The sequence below is a fragment of the Drosophila sulfurigaster genome, chromosome 2R (genome assembly GCF_023558435.1).
Source record: "Drosophila sulfurigaster albostrigata strain 15112-1811.04 chromosome 2R, ASM2355843v2, whole genome shotgun sequence".
Lineage (NCBI taxonomy): Eukaryota > Metazoa > Arthropoda > Insecta > Diptera > Drosophilidae > Drosophila > Drosophila sulfurigaster.
Genome location: NC_084882.1, coordinates 31,558,542 through 31,579,575, shown reverse-complemented (window position 1 = coordinate 31,579,575; position 21,034 = coordinate 31,558,542). Strand labels below are relative to the sequence as shown.

Here is a 21,034-nt window from a genome sequence, read left to right as displayed (position 1 = left end):
AAATTTTTTGAAATAATATTAACTGAAACCTAAGAAAAAATCTTTAAAAATAGAAAAAATACTAATAATTCTAAGTATAATACTAAGCAATAAAAATACTGCTAGAAATAGTTTAGATATGATTATAGTATATCTTTAACGTAGTAGTATATCAATATACTAAATATAACTTTTGGTTATTTCAGTATTTTATGGTATATTTTTTTCGCAAAATATAAGAATAATTCCAAAGGTAACCATGTAACGTAGTAGTATATCAATATACTAAATATAACTTTTGGTATATTTCAGTATTTTATGGTATACTATTTTTTTTTTTTTTCATAATTTAAGAATAATTCCATAATAACCATGTCTATATACAAATTCAGAACATATAAATAGCTTGGTTTTTAGTTTTAGGAGATTTCACTGTACTTAGATGGCGAGATTAAATTTTGGCCCCGCTGGGAATAAACCTCGGTCAGCCGTTAACGAAAGCAAAAACTAGCTAAAAGAAAAAAGACCGTGTTCCCCCTCAGCAGCAGCTTGCAACGGCTGCAGCTGCAACTTGCAACCTGCCACAGTTTTGGTGTGGCACCTTTTCGAATGTAGGTGAAACAATTCCCATTGAATAAAGCGCAATGCATTTTAACTACTACGAGTACGGTTAACACAACGCGCAAAAACGAAAAAAAAAGCGAACGAAAAACAAACTAAAAAAGTGGCTCAACTAAAAATGTGAATCGCGCTGTCGTCGCCATGTGCCGAGATTGCGTTTCAATGAGCTTCCTTTGCACATATTTTCCCCCTTTCCCCTGAGTGTGTCTCCCGTCATGCTGCGCCATGTGGCAAGCTGCATTTGTGCAGCTAATGGCAACAAAGTCTCGACTGCTGCTGCTGCTGTTGTTGCTGCTTGCCATCGTCGTTGTTGTTGTTGTTTGTCGTTAAGGGTTCGAGTTTTGCACTGCGAAAAGTAGGCCAAGTTAAAATTGATTTAATGCGTTGATTGTTGCACGTCTGCGTTGCATTGCGCTGCAGCTGCAACGTGTCGCATTTATTTGCGATCGCAGCTGTGCTTCAAATGCATCTTAAACGCGATCACAAAAGATTTCTCAATTGTGTGTGTGTTTGTGTGTAGGGGTGCGTATGCGTAATATTTGCAGCAGTTTCAACAGCAGCTTCCTTGTTGCAGCACATTGACCCAGGACATTCAAATACTCACACACACACACACACTCGCGATGCCTAGAAAAGTTCGTTAAAAATAATTGCCAACCCTTAAGCGTCAGTGGCGTGTGAAAAGCAAAAAGCGGCAAAAGCTACAGAAAGTGGAAAACTTCAGCTGCAGTTGACGTCGCCGTTTTCCGTTCCGCTCTCCACTTCTCTCTATTTTTTTCGGTGCTTGGCACGATAAAAGGAGTCATCTCCTCTAACTCCTTCGTTTCTCTCCTCCCACACTCCACACTTTTGTTGCTGTCAAGTGGCCAAGTTTGACAGCTAATTGGGTAAAAATGTTTACTTTCCGCGTTTAGAATATTGCGAGACTGGCAACCAAATGACTTTGGCCATCGACATCGCCATCGACTTCTAAGAGAGAATTGGCTGCAGAGAACAACGGCTTCTTTGTATTTTAACACCTTCATCCAATTTCCTTTTCTACTCTGTTCTACATATTCGACGCTGATCCTTTGGCTTGCTATGCTGTCAGTTTTTTTTTTTTTCTCCATTCCGTTCCGTTTTTTTTTTTTTTGTCCTTCCCGAGGCTTAATTTATGGTCTTTGGGCCATTTGCCGTGCGCATCATTTTCAAAAAAAGTGACGACAAAACATTCCACAATATGACAAAAACAACACACAACAAAAAAAAAATCTGAGAAGAATACAAAATCCTTTTTTAGCAAAAGTAAAGACCAAAAAAAAACGAAATAAAATATAGAAAGAATAAAAAAAAAACGCCATCGACAATTTAGATAAATTTTCCCACCAGCGATGGGCATAAAAACAATGAAGACCAGCACCACCCCATATGCGAGGGGTGCAGGGTCGCCTCCTTGCCACGAAAGCTCTCGCTGAGGGGTGGCTCCTATCATCTGGGTGTGTGTGTTGCACCGTTGGTTGCTGCTGCTCATCCACATCCGCTGCTGTGCCATTCTTCTGACAATAATCACACTCTACGCGCTCGATATCAAATGATAAACTCCAAGACACACACACTGCAGCTTGCCTCTTCTCCTCCCTACCTCCCTCCCTCCCTCTGTCCACTGTGTGCGTGTGTGTGCACAACGGCTCAGTGACGGCGGCGCATCCTTCAGGTACAACTTACTCATATATCACAAAAGGATATCGCAGCTAGCTGTGTGTGCTTTTCTGCTTAGCGCTTTTTTGTCTTGTCTGGTCAGCAGCAGCATCATTTCTGCCTCCTGCCTCCTGCCTGCAGCTCGAAGGTGACACCGTGGCGCACACACAATGGCCAAAGAGCTACACACACAAAAAAAAGTGTATATTAAAACACACAAATAAAAAATTAGAACCAGTCGCAATATGTGTGTTTGTACTTCCAACAAAAAAAACGAGCGAACGCAAATCAAAATCAACTCATAAAAAACGCAATTTTATTTGTTGGTCTGCATTAAAAATGCAAATGTCGCATTGAGTTTCTTTCTTCGCGCATCGCGATCATCGCGATCATCGCTCGCTTCTTCGTTGATCGTTTCTCGTTGCTCGTTGCTAGCCCATCCACTTCCTGTGCTCTTAAGATTTTGGGTAAACAACATTTGCAACAGCAGCGGCGAACCTGAATGAACCTAAAGTTCTCCAGTTCTACTAACTGACATTCAAAATGATTTAACAAAAAATATATTCATATATATAGGTAAAGGTTTTTGGGTTCAAATCCTTCGTTCAGTGACTTATAGTTGGTTTGAAATTCTGGCTCATTTTAACTAATGCGATTATCTGATTTCTTAAATACAACTTCATAAATGATGTTAAAAGTGTGTCCATGAAATGCAATGATCCGAAAAATTAATAATATAGTTTTTATTTTTGGATTTTTAGAATTGTTGAAGTGAGCTTTGTGTTCAATGTTTTTTTGAAACATTCGAACAATCTTTATTTTATAGAAGTTCTGAATTAGCTAATTATGGTAGTAAATTTTCATGTAAATTGTTGTTGTTAATTAATTTGTTTAATCTACTAAACTTTAAAATAATGGCTAAATTTTCTGTTGATATTTTTCGTATATATACTTTATAGGTTATTTACTGACTATATAAATATTTTATTTAGTTTTATTTTATTTTATTTTTTTATAAAAACTTTTTATATTTATTTTTATTGTTCGTATAAACTTATCAGGAGAATAATAATAATACGTATTAAATTTTATATTTTAATTGTAAAAATTATATTCGGAAATTTTCTTGGAGCTTTCTTCTCTTATTAAATCTCGTGGCTCCTCAAAGGACCTGCTCCATTCTTTTCATTCGGTGATCCCGAAACTTTCACGAGACTTTTGAAAGCTCAAGCTTGAGCATATGACAGCGTTAAAGAGCTGCCAAAGACAACAACCACCACCACAACAACAATAACAACAACAACAGCAAGAAGGAGAGAAGAAGAGGAGAGAAACTATGATCAGAGTGTGTGCTCAATAGGTTTTTGGTCACTGGACAATGTCCATCCTTTTGTGGTTGTCTCGGAGCCAAGAGGTTCAGGTACATTCGAGTACCTCTCTCTCTCTCAACCTAACTACCTAGTACACATTTGAATGGAGACAAGTCCCTGGGTCTGGGTCCTTTTTCGTGCCTCGCAATCCTTTTGTGTGGCCAAGTGCGCCGCTGTCTGCGTCCCCGCGTCCCTGCTACCCCTACCCCTACCCTCTTCCCCTCCCCTGCTGCTGCTTCTGGTATCTGGGGAATGAAATTAAAAGCATGCTGAAAAACTTTTTATTATGCCGATTTTTTTTTTATATAAAAATATTTGGAACGGACTGCGGCTGACGACGTCGAAGACGACGCGCAGGGTTGCACATTGTAGAGAGAGAGAGAGAGAGAGAGAGAGCGAGCGAGGCACATCGAAATGGGGTAAGGTTAGGGCCTGATCGCGCTTTCTGCCTGCAAAAGAAGAAGTGTTGGATGTCATCTTATTATTTTGAGACCATCATATGATGACCATGCGCCGCAGTCGTCGTCGTCGCTGCTGCTGTCGCTGACCAGCCTCGATCTCGGGCTTCGTCGACGTTGTCCCCCGGTCAGTTGTTGTAAGCCTCGCGCACAAAACTGTGGGAATAAAAACAGGATTCAATGCCGATTTTTCTTATAAATTTTTTTTTTTTGCGTACTTTTTTTTTTATTTGTTGCAGTTGTTGCTGGACTTTGATGATGCCAACGATTTTTGATGATGATGCTGCTGGTCAGCGAGGAGCACAGAGTCTTATCCTCGCTCATGTCCTTATTTTCGCTTTATGCTTGCAGTTTTCTTTGCTGACCTTATTCTTTGCTTCATTCGTTTGCATTTTCACTTTTCCCGTTTTTCTTTAGCTTAGATATTTCTGCAATCAGCGAAAGCTTTGCTGATCTGTCTATGATAAGATCGCATTGCTTATCGAGTGACTGATAAAAAGCTTATCAGTTAAATGTTGCCAAGACATTGACATGCTCTGCTCTTTCTTCCGTTCGCTTTCGTTCGTAATGCGATTAGTCATTTGGAAGGATCTATAATGGGCAAGCTAATTGGATGATCTCATTGATTGCACACACGCATGCACGCACCTAAATATAGTTAAGCTTTTAAGCTTCCACCTGCAGTGCGCTGCACACAGAGGGAATGGGAGTGAGAGCGAGGCAGCTAGAGACATGTGACGTATGACAGATCTTATCGACGCATCAACTCTCTAGATGCCTAGATACGTTTGTCAAGCCAAGCAGACTTTGAAGTTAATTAAACTTGGAAGCGAACGCAGCGCAGCAGTGCTGAATGAATGTGTGTGGATCATAAAAACAGATTGCGAAGCACAAGAATTGCAGTTAATTGAAATGTTCCTCAGCAGCATAGCGACAAAACGCAACGCCAAACTCTGAGGAGGGGTCAACACAACACAACACAACTCAACAACAACAACAGAAATTCGTATTCTATCTGTGCATATGCATGTGTTGCGACTGTGTGTGTGTGTGTGTAGGTATGTAGAAATAAAAAATGCCAATAGTCTATTGCAAAAAAGGCAAAAAAAAAATTGCCAACAACGGCGGCTAGAGATGCCAAGAGAGCCTGAGCGTCGCAGAGAGCAAACGAACGAGCAGTGAGAGAGCAAGAGTGAGAGTGAGAGCGCAACTTGTGAGCTACAAAATGTTTGACTACAAAACGACTGCGACTGCGGCGTCGTGTCTGGGTGGTTGTTGCTATAGAGCGCTGAGTATCTGAGTAACTCTGCTGCCCTGCCTGTGGCAAAAACTACAAAAAGCACACTCTGCCATGTGTGTGTGTGCGCAGCGAGACTTGGCTGCGTGTGAGTGAGCGAGCGACTGCATATATGCAGTGCACACACGTACACCACCAATACCAATGCAGCGCTCGCCGCCTTTTGCCTACTTGCGAATGGCAAAACAAAACAAAAAGGAAACGCACGCTGCGCTTGTGTGTGAAGCCTTGCCGGCTACACTTTATAGACATGCACATGTGTGTTGGTGAGTCTGAGTGTATTTCAGAGTATTGGTGTGTCGCCGCTGCTGCTGCAAGCTTTTTTGTCGCTGTAGCCAACGATGACGTCGACGGTCGTCTGACTGAACTGAACGACCGGGTATCTGTATCTGTATCGCATCGTCACTCCACTCGCAAGTATCGCGGACGCGCAAAAAAGACCATGCGAAAAATTCGCAGTAACAAATCTGGAACTTTTTACACAAACGGTTGAAAAATATCACATCGAGCAAAAATCTCCTTACAAAATATTTAGTAAAATTCTCTATTTGAAATTTCAACGTCAACAACACACTTTGGATGCAATAAAATTTAATTTCGAGAAAAAAAAATAAAAGAAAACGGAGTCCGCGCATACGCCTCATTGGATAATAAACAAATTGCAACGGCAACTGCAACTGCAACAACAACAATAGCAAGGAAAAACCCCATCACACACACACATACATACTAAACAAAAAGAAAATAACCCAATATACCGAAATTCCATTTTGTTAGTGTTTTAAAAGATTTTTCATAGTGTTTTTAAGTGCAACATATATTTGCCAGTTTTTGTTTAAGTTTTTCTTTATTTGCAACTCTGTATAAAAAAAAGGGTAAATCTATTATAATAAATCTATTCAATACGTATACATTATAAAAACGGAAAGTGTTAACGAGGAACACACTAAGCTAAATACGCTTTTAATTTAACGATAAATTATCTATATAGAAAATAATAACAGTAATAATAACAGAAAATATAAATAATAATAATAACAATAATACGTTTCTATGGGCACGAGAAGCGCATAAAAATGCAGCGCCATGTTTGGAAATGCATTAAAATTAAATATAAAATGTATAAATTGCTAACAAGTGAAACAAATACAACCTGAAAAGCAGAAAAACACAAACAACAATAAGAAACAAAAGAAAACTAAAGTGAGAGACGAGACTATTTAGTTAAATTCTCTAAAGTGTGGTGCAACAAATAATGATCATAAAGTGAGCAACGGATAATAAAATAAATAATTAAGATTATATAATACAAAAAATACATTGAACAACAACGACTGCGTTTTGTAACTCTTCAATACACATACAATACAACATATTAAAGATCGGATTATTAAATTGGATTTGGCCCCCGTCTCTACGTCGTTCGTCAGCTGTAGGATCTAACAACAGCTTTTGTCCCGTACCCCTCTCTTAATTCGCCCCTGTAAAACGCAGTCAGCAAAATTCGAATAAAAAAGAAAGGAAATTCAAATCAAAATTGAAAAATAAACCAATTGCAATCACTTTTACAATTGCAAACTGCAACGTGTGCCTCAAAACCTCGAAAGCTACAAAGACAAGCTTTAATCGAAAGCTCTTCATAAACCAGCATTTACGTAACTTGAGATAATTGATGCAATTACCTACTATACAAACATAAACTTACATAGATATAGTCAAGGAAAAAAAGCTTGTAAACCGAGCTGGACCACAGTGTAATCGATTGACGATCGCCGCAGCGCGTTTCAAAGCTCCAAAAGCTAGAGAGAGCAACGCACTGCAGTCTGCAGTTAGCGGAAGCAGCAGAAAAAGAGAGCGGGAGAGAGCGCAAGAGTGCAACAGGCAGCAGCAGCAGCAGCAGCGACTGCAGTAGCAGCAGCCGAGGTGTGCTTCGTAACTTGTTCGGCCGGCATTCGGACGACGCTTCGTGCACTTCCTGCGTCGCGCAGCCCCCAGCAACAACGAAAGCCAACTGAGCGACAATCAACGAGATCAGTTCGTTGGCGAATGCAACGCTGATTGCAATTGACGCTGGCCTGCATTCTTCGGCGAAAAGTGAAAGAGAGACAGAGAGACACACTTGAGCGAGGGAGAGAGCCAGAGAAGTGTGTTTGCGTCAGTGTCAGTGTCTGTGTGCATGTCTCCTCTTTAACACTGACTGAGATCATCATCATCATCACTCACGCTCTACTGTACGCCGGTCACTCAGCATCGCCGCCGCTGCAATTCAGCACCGCACCTCGCGACCCCCTCTAAAATAAAATACTATATAGAAACGACTTTTTTGCGGTTCGTTGCGTGCAAAATAAAAAAGTACTACAAAATATTTTGAAATAGAAAACTTGAAAAGAAAAACACGTAGAGAACATTACATTTGATATCTCGTAAGCATTTGAATACTACAAGTAAACGAAGTGTAAACGTTGAAAATAAGTGAAGTGAAAAAAATACAACAAAATACTAAATAATAATCATAATAATAATACCTATATACATTATATATATACACATACATATTACCAACCAACGTAAGGCAGTTACTCGGATTAATTATCTACACCTGCTGCAGCCAATTGGATACAATACTCATTTGGATACTCAACCACACCTCAGCATCAGCAGCGACTCAGCTACTGCTCCAATTCGCATGAGTAAGTTTGACTAAAGAATCCACCATAAAAATAAGAATTATCGCTGTCAATAATTGAATTTCGTAATTGTTGAAATACTTTTTCCATGACAATACTGAACAACAAATAGAATTCCATATTTCTCTTACATTTTTTTGTCATGAGGGTTCGAATATATTTTTTACTTCCATTTAAAACTTGTCATATGATCGACTTTTGCATATTTAGAATTTGCGTTCTTATAATTCAATCCTTAAATTTGAATGTTTGCCATATCATTAGAGATCTACAGCAATATAAAAAAAATTTCAAAATTGTCCTGCAGAGAAATTTCAAATTTTAATTTTAATTGCCATATTGATAAGAATAAAGATTCTTATTAAATGCTCTACAAATCATAAATATTTTTTGTCATTTGCTTAAATTTTATGATTGTGTGTTTGCCGACCTTATCGATCCTCAAAAAAAAAAACAATTTTAAATTTTTTGTTAAAATATTTATTTGTCTACAAGTTTTGTAGTTGATTTTGATATCATTCGCAAGTCTTATGTATATAATTCTTCAATTTTGTCGACGAAAAATACAAAAAATACTTTTGAATATTTTTCAAAGTTGCAATCTATTAAGTATACGGTTAGTTGCCGGTAGAGAGAGAGTTTCGTTCTTGATTATACTTTTCTTATACGTGGCAATATTTTTGCATGATTGACGCGATCTCCCCCTACATTATCAGCGTTAGCTTATAAATAGACTGCACTTCTATATTTAATTCATTTGCTTTCCCATATGAAATCGGTAGATCAAAGCGAAGATATTTTTATTGGATTTCACAAATTTTACATTTCTGCAAAAATTTTTGAGTACCTCCTTCTAAGGTTACATTCAGAACTTTTACTGTTAAGCAACGAGTTCCCATGGATTTCATTAACAATCTAAACTTTTCTGTGTTTATTTGTGTAACTTGAGAGACTTTTAACTTTTGCGCTCTTTGCGACAGTAGCAAATAATTAAATTGCAAATTTTTTGGTATAAATGACCAAAGAAATCACGTGCAATTCCCCATACAAAAAAAAAACGCCCTTTTAAAATGGCATTGAACGTGGCTGTGAAAACTGTTTTGGGGGAAAAGGATGCAAATAAAAACTGACCCGTTGTGGAGGGAGAGAAGAGTACAGTGTGAGTGTGGAGGGCGCGAAACCCAATAACTAGACGAGCAAACGAAACCCACAAGTTCATGACCAAAATGCCGCATGGCGGCAGCGCCAACAACAACAACAGCAGTAAGAATAACAACAACTACGACAACGAATGCGAAGGCAAAACGATGATGAAGGCAACGAAGGCGAAGGCGAGCCCACCAGATAAGCGTGGGCGCAGGGTTCGTTCGGCCACTCACTCGTTTCGCACTCGCGCTCGGCCATCTCTCCATATACTCACACATACATCTGTACATAAATGCAGCGTGTGTGTGCGTGCTTGTACTTCGCTCAATTGCAACGGTGTGCGTGCATTTTATTTCACGTTGCAATTCGGATCCATTTTCAAAGTGGTACGAAAAATTAACAGACAGACTTTGCTTTGCGTTTGCTTTTGCTTTTGTGTTTGCCTCTGTGCTATGTTTGTTTTGTTGTAGTTATTATTATGTGAGTGCGCTCATTTAACCCCTTCGAAGGAATGTTTTGCAGTTGTTTTTATTTCCTCTTGCTTTCTGTTTTTTTTGCATAGACGCGCAAATAATGTGGCTTCTGCAGGCATGTATGCGTGTGCATGTCTGTGTGTGGATGGCATGTGGAACGTCGACGAATGACTGTTTATGCTTTGTTTTTTACTTAAGAAAAGTCCTTTTAAACTTAAGGCAAGTTAAGCAGATTTCACTTTTATTTTTATGAAGTGCTTTATCGCTATTGTGTGTATGTGTGAAAATGTATGCTTTTCACTTTTTACTTGCGATAGCGTTACGTTCCACACTCACACACATGCACAATTTTGCGATCCACACGCGACAAAACTTCGCCGACAGTCAAGTTTTTTTTTACACGTTTTTGCATTTCAAGACACTCACACACACAAACAAAACGATCTTCTGCAGCCAGAGCGAGCTGAGTGTGAGTATTGTGTCTGTGTGTGTTGTGTGCTCATGTTTTTTCGCTTTACGTTTTTGTGTGCAAATTCTACCGCCACTCGCGCTACTTATTCTCTCTTTTGTATGTGCGTTCTCTCTGACTCTCTCGACGCTGCCAGCGTCAGCGCCAAAGTTTGCAAAACGCGTTCTCACGCGCCCTCTCTCTCACACTCTCGTGCTCTCTCAACGTTGGCTCTCTCGCAATGCTTTTTTTTGCACGTTTTGCAAAACTTTTTGCCTGCTTCTGGCCGTCGTCGTCGTGGTGTGTGTGTGCATTTAGTATCTGTGTGTGTGTTTGTGTGCATGCGTCGCTGTCTGTGTAGCCGACACTCAATTTGGCTGTGTGCATTTTTGTAGTCGTTGCCGTTGCCGTCGCCGTCGACGTCGCTGCAGCTTTTGCGTTACGACTTTTGCGGCTGCGACTCCCCAGAGTTGTTTGTGGGTTTTGTTGTGCGACGCAAGTGACGACGTGAAGACGACGACGACGAACACTAGAACAGAACGCAGAGCAGCCAGCAGCAGCAGCCAGCGAGCGTCAGACGACGTTGTGTGTGTTGTGTGCGAAGAACTGAACGGAGAACCGGTGACGTAGACGTTGCGTTCTTTTGCCATTAATATTTATTATTACAACGACGACGGGCTGCCAAAATAAATTTCGGAAATTAGCAATAGCAAAAAGGAGAATATACAACTGGCAATTTTACACTTCAACAAAAAATCAAAATATAGAACAAAAGAGCGCGTTCACAATAATATAATAATAATTGTGTATATAAAAAAAAAATCGTATGTATTTTTGATGCTCGTTGGAGAATTCGCAAACACAAACAAACGAAACTCACGCATACACACACACTCTCAATTCGCAATCGCAATCGGTGCGCTGAGTTTTTTTTGAGTTGAGTTGAGTTATGTGGGCAGAGCGCGGCGCGCGGTACGCGACACGCTAACGGAACGGAACGGCGGCGGCCACTGTGATCTCATAAATAACAAATAAAAATAAAATAAAATAATAAAATATATACATAAATTAAATAAAACAAATTGTAAATAATATATATAAATGTATAAAATGCAAATGAGCTAGCAATTAATAAAATAAATAGAAACAACAACGAAATCTAGTGCATACAAGTGAATTATTTGTGAATTTTTCTAGTGCAAGCAATTTTAAATAAAAGGTAAACGAAAAGTACAAGATTGCAAACACACACACACACAGACACGTGCAGCCAACAACAACAACAACAAGAGTAACAGCAATAAGCAGTCTCCATATCAAGTGCCAGTGTTGTGAGTGAGCGAATGTGCATGTGAGAGTGTGTTAGTAAAAGCACACGGCGCGACAAGCAAAGCTACGGCATTTCTTGTCACAGCAGAGAGCCCCCAAGTGTGTACATGTGTGTGTGTGTGTGCGTGCAATAAAGTGCAAAAAATTAGACAGCAACATTTCATATATAAGTATGTACTTTTATATGTATGGATGAGTGTGTGCAGTTATATTTTTAAAGGCAAACAGCTGACATGTGGCGTGAAATTAAATATACGATGTGTGCGTTCAGGTGTTTCGCTCGCATGCAAAAAGGCAAAGAGCAGCGACAATAAATAGAAATTAGAAGCAAAGCTTGGCGGCAGCAACAACAACGCCCCACTCACTGCTGTCAGCGTTGTTCAACACTGCACACGCACACACTGGCAACGCCATAACAAAAGCGGCCCCAAGCACTCACACACACACACACAGTCAGACATGCAGCTTTTTTTTTGTTGTCTGCCTTGCTTGTCTGAACATTTATATCTATGTATGCCTGTGTGTATGTGTGTGGGCAATGCATTTAACATCGTCACAATCGCATTAAAAGCCGCTGCGTCGTCGTCGTCACCAACGTCTCTCAGAGCTGCGCTGTCGACGTCGCATGCTGGCTGTCCACCATTTTGATTTTTGCTTTTGCATTGCCCCCCCGCCAACGCCGTCGTCATCGACGACGACGACGCCACCGCAACAAGCAAATCATTAAAAGTGAACTTAAAATAAAGAAAAGTCCAGACAAAGTTGTTTCGCATCTCTCTTTTGTTGTTGCTGAATTGCTCTGTGAGTCTGTTTGTGTGTGTGTGCGAAACCGGTTTGCGTCGCCTTTCCTTTCCTTCGATTTAAGTTTTTTTTTTGGGATCTGCGCTGCTTCTTCTCTGTTTGTTGCCTTGCGCTGCCAGCTTGATTTTTTTGACATTTGCTTTTGCTTGTTTAACAACATTCGCTTGAATTTTGTTTTTGCAAATGCATTTTGCATTTACATTTCGCTTGGACTCCACGTCAGCCACGTGTCAGCCAAATGGCGTCCACATCTCACACATACACACACATGCACATCAACATCGTCTGCCTGTATGTGTGTGTGTGTGTGTGTGAAAACCGGCCGGCGGCTCGTTGCATGCAATGCAGAGAGCGCCAAAAAGCTTTTTACTTTGCCTGCATTGTCGTCTGACTACAAAAAGCTTGCGCGTTGCATTTGGCTCTCTTCATGAGAGCGAGAGCGAAAAGTTGGCAGAGAGAGACGAACAGAGACAACACACTCAAATAATATAGAGTGAGAGGGAGAGAGAGAGAGGTACAGCTGCAATTATTTGCAGTTCTTGTCTTGTTTCCGTTTCTTTTGCCTTGGCTTGCTTCATGCCACGTCCACGTCCTCATCCTCATCTTTACTTGCCTCCATGTGGCATGTGTGGATAATTTGGCGCTTCGCCATGTTTTCTTCGTTTCTGCTTTGGCTTCCCCCTCCCCCTAACCCTCCTACTTGCAAGGGAGAGAGTCTTCTTTTCATTTGGGTGTTGCATGATGCATGAGTTCAATGATGGTGGGGGCAAGCAAGGAGGGAGGAAAGTTGGCCGGGTCGAGTCGCTTTGCTGTTGCAAGAGGTGCAAGGCAAAGGGGGGTGGAGGAGCTGCTGTGTTGTCAATTGGAGCCGGCGGCACAAACGAGTCGAGTTCGAGCTACGAGTTCGTTGCCGGCAAACACGTTTTCATTTCAACTTGGCGCTCGCTTCGCTTTTCTGTTGCCTCCTTTTTATACATTTGACTTTTTCATTTAGGTTGTAATGCAACTCTGGTCTTGCCTCTGCCACTGTGTTTCCTTTCGAAAAGTTTTTGACAGCCAGCAAAAAGTTGCGGGCCCAAAAAATTACAAATTTTCGTTTAATACATTGAGAACTAATGACAACACATGGCAACGAAAAGTTGCACAAGAAATTGCATAAACAAAGTTCGTTATCGAAATTTTTGTAGTTGATTAGTTTGCAAATCCAGTATTGTGAAAGACAACAAGAAATTTTATTTGCAAGCTTAATGATCAATAAGTAAAATGTAATAAGTAAATACTCTAAAAGCACATTAAAGCTTCTCCAAAAATTGCAATGATACAAAAACAAATTTAAATTTAAAAAAGAGCAGATACAAAAGTACATTAAAATTCGGAGTAATTCTCTGCTTCTTTTTGACAGCAAATGTGCTTTTCATTTAATCATATTAAGCCTGAACACGAGAATAAGTCAAATATGAGCTTTGTTACAGTGTCACTTGCAGCTGACACTTGCCGTTTATATGTGCAACGCTTTGGCACCGCATTGTAATTTCCTTTTTCGCGGCACACAATTTATACAACAAGGCAGCAGAGGCATAGGAAGAGGCAACATTTCATGTCGTTGGCGCAACCGCCATGCAATCAGCGGGTTGCAGCACCACCAACCAATGTCTATATGGCAACCCAACATCATCATCGTCGTCGTACCAGGCACCAGCTAGCGGCCACAATATTGCAAGGCGCAAAATGTCCTCGGGGCTTTCCATGTGGCACAACGGGCGGCCTCCGGCCGAAGCTGAAGCTAAAGCCGGGGCCTCTCAGCACCCATCCACAGCCCCATTCCTCAGCCAGTGAACAAACCAAACCATTCAGCCTAATTTCGCAAATAAAATATGCAAAATAAAAACGCCAGTGAGAGAAGAGAGAGAGCACAGAATTGAGCGGCGCCTGCTGCCGGCACTTTTCTAATTCGCCATGAAAGGCAAACTATATTCACATGCCCCCCGCACGACTTTGTATCTGTCGTCGCAGCGCGGAACTTGGCCACCTTCTCATTTATAGTGGGGAAAAAAGCTGCGCACAGTTAGAAGTTATCTTTTTCCCTTTGATGCTTTTCTTTTATTTTCTTCACTGCAACTAAAAAACATGCAGCACTGTGGGCTTAGGATTCTATTGTCTTTGTTTCAGCACCAACTGCTGACATTATAACGATCTTAATATTAAAAACTATAAGCGATAAGGTATTATTCTATAAAATTAGATCAAACTGATTTTTGTATTTATTTGCTTAAGGTTAATGCTATAGATTGATTAAGGCTCTATGTCTTTCCGTCTGTCCACGCCTTTAAATTTATAGAAATCGAGAACTATTAGGGATAAAGTCATGAAACTTGTATTTGCTTTTTATAAGTTGATCGTGCTTATTTTAGGTATTTTGTTTAATGCTATAGATTGAAGATTTGTCTTTCCGTCCGTCCACGCCTTTAAATTGATAGATCTCGAGAACTAGCAGGAATAAAGTCATGAAAGTCAAAAGTCTACTTTCTGATCATTACTTACTTATCTCTAACCTGGTAGCTGAATTAAGAATTAGACTAAATTTGCATTTTCAAAAGTATTTTTGTGTTTTGTCCATGGTGCAACGCGTGCTTTTTGTTGCTGGGCGGCAACTTTTGTGTTTTCCATTTCCCATTTTCCATGTTCCTCGATCTTTGTATTCACAAAAAAAGAAGAAAAAAAAGAATGCATTGTTATTTTTGTCGAAGCGACTTTTGTCGACGCCTTTATGTACTTGCCTCTCGGCACGTTGTCCTTTTTTTTTTCGTGCGAACTTTACACGGCACAAACACAAATACACACAGTACAGTGAAATAGAGAAAGAGAGAGAGAGAGAGCAGAGTTCAACATTGCACACATAACAGTGAATTGTCGTTGCATGCCCCAAACTCTTTGGTCGTCTGCCCCCCTTTGCCGCATTGCAGTCAATTTTTACGGCCTGAACGGGGCCCGCTGCACGTGACTGCTGCTGCTGCAATACTATCTACAGCTCCAGTCCAGTTCCCTTCCATTTGGCAATTTCATTTGTTGATGTCCGTTGAGCATCGTGGAGCATGTCCTGCGCTTTTTGGCCACAAAAATCGACGTGTGTTTGTGTGTGCATCAAATATTGAAAGTTGTGCGGCTGCCAAAAGAGCTTTGCTGCTGCTGGTGCAAATATTTTACAGTCGACGCCTGATTGGTTTCTTGGCAGTCCAAATGGCCCAAGTAGATCCTCTCAGATACGGCAAACTGTCGTTTCTTCTTTTCCTTTTTTTCTGTATTTCTTGGCAAGCTCCCGAGTCTTCAGCGGGAGTCCAGCTGGAAATCCTGCTGCAGCCTTGATTTATGACCAGACAAGGTTGCAACCCCCAAAAACTTGTAAGATTTGCTCATTTTCACTTGGCTATATGCATTTAATATCCTTGTCCAGTTTGCTGTTATCCTGTCTGCCGGCTTTCAGGGTACTGCCACAATTTGCCTAATGGCCAATGCGTTTTGCCATAAATTATACCAAGAAGTATTTTCATTCATTTCATTTTCCCTCCTCCAGCTTCTTGTGTATTTCATGCACTTTGTGAAGCAAACATTTTCAACGTTGTCGCAATGGAATTAATTTGTGCAACTTATGCGGCCGCATCGATCCAACACGTTGCTGCCTCTTTGCTTCCCTTCCCATTCCTTCACTGCTGCTTTTCCTGTGTTCCGAGTCGAGCCATAAATTACAGCAAACATTTGCCACACTTCCGCTCGCCTTTGGCGCTCCCTCTTGCAACGTTTGCCACTTTTCAAGTGGCATGTCTGCAGTTTCAACTACTTGCTGCAGCTATTTTCGTGCCTTAAATCGGCTTATGCCACTCCGCCCTCGACTCGTTTGCTCTGGCTTATCTGGCGGAGGAGGAAGGAGGTATGGGGAGAGGTATGTGACCCAAAAGGGTTGCATTGTGTCTCCACTGTATCATGGGCTGCTTTAAAGAAGTTTTGCCGGCAAAACGCATTGAAGAAAATCAATAACTAGCCAGCTCCGCCCCTTCTGTTATTTTGCCTGCTCTTGCCACTTCTCTATTGTTGTCGTCGTCGTCCATGGCAATAGTAATATTTAAATAGCCACGACGTCCAACTAAGTCCCCCTCCACACCGAAAACACACTTCCACTGCAGTCGGTGTTGTGGCGTGTGCCCTTGTGCAGCTTCTTGTAACTTGAACAAGCCGGCTTAAGCTCCAATGACATGGGGCAACTGTCATAAAGAGGAGAATGTCTTTAGACTGCTGAAAATCTTGGCTAAAATATGCACTATAAGAATTTCCATAAGCGCATTAAAGCGCATTCAAAACTTTGGCTAAAGTTTAGCAAAATTATGGGGCCATAAGAATTTCAAATAAGCGCATTAAAAGCTGCGTCGGGAATGTGTCATCGAAAATGTTGCAGAGAAAGTGTTAAATAATTGAAACACTAATTAAAATGTAGAACTTGAATTTAGCCAATTGATTGCTTAAATTGAATTGACACAATTGATTGATAAATGCAAGTTGTAACTTTTTTTATTAAATTAATGAGCTTTTGTTGCACAAGCTTTTGATTAAGCGAACACCTGTCAGTAGATTTAAAGTGTGCCCGAGCTTTCAGCAAGTGTCACTCGGTTTGCTTGGCTTGGTAAAACAAGCAACCCCCAAATGCCATAGCTTCGTTGTGTGCAGACCTCAGACAACCCATCTTCACTTTGCCTGTCCCCCCACAACAACAACAGCAGCAACAGCAACAACCATCCCTGTGTCACCCTGTCTGGCATTTTCAACTGCATTGTAATTCCAGTTCCAGACACCGTCCCATGTCCACAAGCAGGGCGTCGTAATGTCTGCTGCTGTTGCTGTAAAATATAAAAAGCGATTTATTTCGCTTTATCAGCAATTTTGATTTTCTTTTGTCTGACTGTCAGTATTGAAAGTGTGTGGGTTTGTGTTATTGAAAGCTGCATTAAATTGGTCGTTGCGCCAGGGCATTTGTCATATCGCTGATTTACTAACCTTACACACACACTCACCAGCCATTATCTCCTTTGGCCCAGAACCCAACAAACAAGCAGCAATGCAGCAACAACCACCAGCAGGTTAAGGGTGCACAGAAGAAGAGGGGAGAATTTTATATATGTATATATAAAAAAAAGCGCATAGCATGGCAATAGAGTTGGAACTAACCGCCGACACAAGTGCAGCAGGATATGCAGGATATGTGCGGCGGCTCGTCGTTGCTGTTGCTGTTGTTTACGTATCCCGGGCCTGCTTCAACATGAAATTTATTGAGGTAGTTACCAAGCACACAGGCGCGCGTTGCAAAAACAAACGACGCCCTCCGCTTTACCACATTGCAACATGCAAATATTTTCCACTTCTACTCGTTTTTTTTTTTCTGTCTCTTGTTCTTGTTGAGCACCCAAAGGCGAGGGCGGAAACCCAAAACTGAAACTGCAAACACGGCTGGTTGCCACAACAAACATGCATTAAAAATGATGCCCAGGGATAAGGAACGAACGACCCCGAACAAAAAAAAAAAAAAAAATCCACAAACATTAAGGGAGCAGAAAAAATTTGCAAATTGAATGTTAAAGTCAAGTCTCTGAATGAAAATACCAGAACATCATGACACATGAGCCTGTAAAAATGCCATTTAATAAAAATGAGCACACAGCAAATGACAATGCTCAAATTTTGCAGTGTTGCATTCAACTTCAGAGTTGCCACTTTCAATTTAGAGAGTTGCCAGACAGGCAATGATTAAACTTCTTCAATTTAATCGAGTAGGCTTTGAAAAATTTTGACATTTAATGTGAGGTGACATTAAAAATCATTACATCTTTCTCAGTTGTGAAAAATTAGCCGTGCGTCAAACATTTCGGAAAATTCGAAGCCAAAACTTACTTTCCGAAACAAAAAGCGAATTTCAATTAAAAATAACTAAACTACCAAAAAAATAAAAGCTAAATTTCAAATCGAATCGTGATGCTTGCAAATATCGCTCAGCTTGTAGTCGCCCCTGCAGCAGCAACAGCAGCCTCAGCAGCTGTTGTAGCAAAAGACTGCGATATGATGAAGCCCCAACAACAACAACAACAATTAGCCAGGGGCGCAAGTGAGTAACATAACCGCAAAAATACACAACAAAACAGCAGCAACTGAAAATGCGAACACAAAAATTATTTCAATGTCATGCCAAAGAACGATAGCGGCAAAGCATAGAGAGAATGAAATGGCAATATAGCAAATTGACAAAGCGTAGAGTGAGAGCTAAACTGGGTGAGAGCTTGTATTATAGCAAGCAGCAAGCAAGCAACAAACAAAAACGGCAGCATCGAAATATTTTTGCAATGTGCTGTGCGCGAATTATGAGCGAATACAAACACATACACATACATGTATATCTGTACTCATAGAACAACTGCACCCCCCACGCATTTCGACGCTCTCTCTTTGCTTGCTAGTTCATTTAGCTCTCACGACGCTGTCTTTGTGCGCTCTCACTCTCTCTCTGTGCGATCAACGATTTTTTTTTTGCTTAACGTTACGCAATAATCGCGTTCCATAGTTCTTGTCGTTTTGTGTGTGTTTGCAGCTTTTTGTATTTCGGTTTTGTTTGCCGCACACAAACACACACACACATACATAGTAACACGCCCACATGCGTGTGTGTTTTATTGCTGATAATGGTGCATAGATGATATTGGCTTGGTAACACACTTGTCGTATAATTATTGACTTGCACACTGACACGAAAGACCAGGTTCCATAGAAATGGCATGATTATAGTATATTTATGGCAATCGTGTTATTTTGTTATCACAAGCTACTTTTGCAGTCTTTGCGCGTCACACAACAATGCGTGTATATTATTATTGGCAACCAGTTTTACGATGCGTCGTCGTCCTAATGACACACACAGCTGATTAACAACAACGCCGCACACTAGCAGAAAACATACAAACAACAACTACAGGGCGGCGTCACAGTCTATGAGATGACTACGTCATGGCTTAATGTTGGCACGCGTTGGCAGCCGAACAGTGGAACTCGTTATTCGTTGTTCGGACATACGCACAATTCGCGAACGCGCCTTTTCTATTGTTTACCTTTTGTGCTTGATGCCTTATCTCTTTTTAGCGCACGCACTTAATTTGTGCGTGCGCCGACTCCGTCGCTCTCTCTTTCTCTCACCCTGCTGTTGATCACTCACACATTGCTTTTTGTGGGCCGCATTTTGTTTGAAGTCAACGAACTTTTTGGCAAACTTTTGCTGTAGGCTCTTCTCTCCCCACCTACTACGCTCTCTTTGTTGTCTCACTTGCTCTCTCACACTCTCTCTTTGCTCATCATTTTGTGCGTGCGATGCGTGCAAAAATACTTGGGCAACAACTCATATTTATATTGTTGCTATTTTTCTTGCTACGCGTTCGACGTTCATTGAACTCCGAAATGTGTGAATGATTTACATGTCGCGCTCTCGCTTAGCTCTAAAGCTTTAAAGTTTTACATGCAGCACTCATTAAATTTAAATTGCATTTTTTTTTTTTTTTGCAGAAATGGCGGAAGGCAATGGCGAATTATTAGATGACATTAACCAGAAAGCCGATGACCGTGGCGATGGCGAACGTACAGAGGATTATCCCAAGCTCTTGGAATATGGTCTGGACAAGAAGGTAAGCAGCATATATTTTTATAATACTCTTGTAAGAATATCTATAATATATATTCTTCGATTTAAGGTCGCGGGCAAACTGGATGAAATCTATAAGACCGGTAAACTTGCTCACGCCGAGCTGGATGAGCGCGCCCTGGACGCGCTCAAGGAGTTTCCCGTTGAAGGTGCCTTGAATGTGCTTAGTCAGTTCCTCGAGTCAAATCTGGAGCATGTGTCAAATAAGTCTGCCTACCTGTGTGGGGTCATGAAGACCTATCGTCAAAAGAGTCGCGCCAGTCAGCAGGGCGTTCCCGCAACCGCCAGCACCATACAGGTGAAGGGACCCGACGAAGACAAGATCAAAAAAGATACTCGAGCGTACCGGCTACACACTGGACGTGACCACAGGTGCGCCTCCCTTCCTCTAGTTTTCTCTATTATTCCTACTCTATAATCTTATCTTTATTCCTGGACAGGACAACGAAAATACGGCGGTCCTCCGCCCAATTGGGAGGGCAATGTGCCCGGCAATGGCTGCGAAGTGTTTTGCGGCAAGATACCCAAGGATATGTTCGAGGACGAGCTAATCCCGCTGTTCGAGGACTGTGGCGTCATTTGGGACCTTCGACTCATGATGGATCCGATGACTGGCACAAATCGTGGTTATGCATTTGTCACATTCACAAATCGCGATGCGGCCGTCAATGCTGTGCGACAGGTATTTATGCCAACCACAACAAAACAAAAACATCATATATACAATCTCCCCCCTACCACCGCCCTCTATCTCTATATATCTCTCTCTATCCACTATCCCTTGACCCACCTCAAAAAAAAGAAAAATATGAACACTCAATTAAACACCGTCCGTCCATAAAGCGCTTTATGTTTATAAAATGTATTGTTAACTTATCTATAACTATATACCATATATATATATATTGTATCACAACATATTCTATATATATCAAAATTTCTGTATAGTAGGTAAAAGTAATCGTACGTAACCATTCGATAAACGTTTTGGTACTCAACACAGCCGCTTGCCACCAAATTCTACA

At 40.9% G+C, this 21,034-nt stretch overlaps 1 protein-coding gene across 1 annotated transcript in view; it reads left to right on the top strand.

Moving 5' to 3' along the window:
• LOC133837177 (heterogeneous nuclear ribonucleoprotein Q) overlaps positions 1-21,034 on the top strand; it is a 54,601-nt gene that overhangs the window by 20,765 nt on the left and 12,802 nt on the right. Inside the window, 4 exon segments of the mRNA XM_062267853.1 lie at positions 19,874-19,992; positions 20,059-20,334; positions 20,336-20,381; positions 20,450-20,691. Of these exon segments, the coding sequence (XP_062123837.1) occupies positions 19,874-19,992; positions 20,059-20,334; positions 20,336-20,381; positions 20,450-20,691 (683 nt within the window).